The sequence below is a fragment of the Aplysia californica genome, unplaced genomic scaffold (genome assembly GCF_000002075.1).
Source record: "Aplysia californica isolate F4 #8 unplaced genomic scaffold, AplCal3.0 scaffold00419, whole genome shotgun sequence".
In the NCBI taxonomy this organism is placed as follows: Eukaryota; Metazoa; Mollusca; class Gastropoda; order Aplysiida; family Aplysiidae; genus Aplysia; species Aplysia californica.
This window is the reverse complement of record NW_004797689.1, coordinates 279,132-281,563: the sequence shown is the minus strand read 5'-3', so window position 1 is coordinate 281,563 and position 2,432 is coordinate 279,132. Positions and strand designations below refer to the sequence as shown.

At 43.3% G+C, this 2,432-nt stretch overlaps 2 protein-coding genes across 3 annotated transcripts in view; one reads left to right on the top strand and one right to left on the bottom strand.

The window, feature by feature from the left end:
- The window catches only part of LOC101860757 (cleavage and polyadenylation specificity factor subunit 2), a gene marked incomplete at its 3' end in the record, with an annotated part of 149,649 nt that overhangs the window by 102,130 nt on the left and 45,087 nt on the right, over positions 1 to 2,432 (bottom strand).
- LOC101858291 (prolactin-releasing peptide receptor) overlaps positions 1 to 2,432 on the top strand; it is a 29,220-nt gene that overhangs the window by 20,753 nt on the left and 6,035 nt on the right. For both annotated transcript variants that reach the window (XM_035971334.1, XM_005104407.3), the window contains exon 3: positions 1,155 to 1,419. In XM_035971334.1, the coding sequence (XP_035827227.1) occupies positions 1,155 to 1,419 (265 nt within the window). The remainder of the gene's footprint in view (positions 1 to 1,154; positions 1,420 to 2,432) is intronic.

Genomic DNA, 2,432 nt, shown 5'->3' with positions numbered 1-2,432 from the left:
CACACACACACACACACACATACAAGGGCCATAATACAAAGACTTCAGGAGCACCCGGGAGGAGCTATCGAGATGAAATTTTAAGATATATCGATACCTGAATTTTCTTCTGGGGTAAGCCCTCCGCTGTGATAGTCTAAGATAAAAAAAAAATAAGATCAAATCAATAGCTCCTCCAGAGTCGAGCCTTAAGACTTTTTCGCGCCTTAACTTAGCACCCTACAAGCGACACAATTTTTAGAATAAATTTGTATCATTACTATATTATACCACTTATATGCTGTTATTACTCTTCGTAACAGTACTATCATCACTATTGTCAAAATTGTTGGTGTTGTTTCTATTGCACCACAACCATCATATTTTACCCTTCTCAACCCTAGAGATAAGAATCGAATCTCGTTGATCACTGACCTCCACTCTTATCAGAGATGGACTCGTATTGTCTACAATATTAGTTAATTCGCATCTTGGTTTGAACTCAAACAATCTAATTAAACAAAGCCCTTTTTTCTTGACTTCTACCGTTCCTACCTTTTTAGTAAAAGCACTTATTCCGAGATCATTACATGAATGAACATAAAAATGACTTTGCAACTTGTCAGGTAAAACTCATCCAAGATTCATCCCCTACCAAACCCCTACTCATCCACAGACGTCCCTAAACTCTCGCATTGCCTACATTACTAGCTCTTGTATCTCGTTTTGCAATCACTCGACCCATTTAATTTAACCATGCCCTTTACCACCTACAATCCTTCTCATCCATCCATCCACACACAAAAACTACATCCACCGCTTCCCCTTCAGAACAGCTAGAAAATTTCATCGTCTACAATACCAGCTTTATTTGTATCTCTCTTAGCAATAACTCAAACCATTCAATCTAGCAATACTCTCACCAACAATCCTCATCCACCCCCCCCTACCCATCCCCACAACTTCACCTCAACAGAGTGGGTGGTTGGCGGGTGCTCTGGTGTGGTTTGCTTCTTCTTTCCTATAAAACATATATCGCCCTTTTCTCCCCTCCTTCTTTTTCTGTGTTTGTTACTCTCTTGTAACACATATAATCTTCGGCACTTATATGACCTTACTGTGTTGCAAGTGCCGCTAGCTAAACACTTACTAAAACTAAAACTTCACCTCAACAGAAACGACTGGATCTTCGGTCGCGTGCTGTGCTACGTCGCCATGCCCACCTTCGGAGTGCCTTTATTCTCCTCCTCGCTGGCCATCCTGATGATCGCCGTGGACCGGTACATGCTGATCGTGTACCCCTTCAAGAAGCGCATGAACAACCGGCAGGCCATCGCCACGGTGGCGGCCATCCTTCTGCTCACGGTGGCGCTCTCCACGCCGCTCATCGTCTACGTCCGCTACGTGCCCTTCCTCAACCCCGTCACCAAGGAGACCAAGGTGAGACGCCAGACACGAAACACATACGTACACGAACGCACACACACGAACGCACGCGCACGCACACGCACGTTCACACGCGCGCCCACACACACACACACACACAACTACAGGTCCCAAAGAGACACTTATATTGGTCTCGATTAATTTTCTTTTCTTTCTTTTTTTTAGGGGGGGGGTTGTTGAAGGGGATTTTTTTCAATTGGGATTGGGGGGTGCGTGTATGTTCCGAGGTTACTCTTTGTTTATTTGAGAAAAGAGAAGCACAAAGACACAAAAAACCCATTTAGTAAAAAAAAACAGATCCACCCCCACCCCCCCCTACCCTAAAAAAAATAGTATTTCGCAACTAGCATGGAAGCAATTTATGGCCATCTTATCTTGTTGAAATCTAAGTCAGCACAGCAACGGCCAAATGTCTTCAAAATACTGGTAGACATTTGTGGTCTGATAGTGAAAGCAAGTCTATTGTTTCATGTATTCTTGTTAATATTCTTTTCCTTTAAAAATTAAAAAATGTTGACTGTTGTACCTCTGCGCGAGCAAGACTGATAAAGACATATTAATTCTAGAAGCTTCACCAAATACACAATCCAATCTGGGGGAAAAAAGGGAACGAGTTCAAAGAAGTACGAAGACATCAAAACACTTCAAGTTGACTTTTTTTTTTTTGGGGGGGGTACCAGCAACATTGGACTGACTGTCGCGTCCCGTTCCAATAAAGGGGTCAGAAATTTACTTTCCACAAAAAATCGCGACAGCTCGCAGACGAATAAATGGCAGAAGTCTACCGACATTCCAGGATCAGGCAATACAGACAGAGCAAACGAGACGATAGGAAAACAGATTAAGACTGAATGAGGAGCGCACTTCCTCGCACAACAGTTCTCCTATCCTGGAATTGAGGGTTGAACTGAGCTGTAGTAAAACGCCTTGGTGGGAACGATTGCTGCAAATCACGGTCATCTGGTCCGAGCAAGTCTTAATCAGGTTGAAAGGACTGTGAGAAGAAG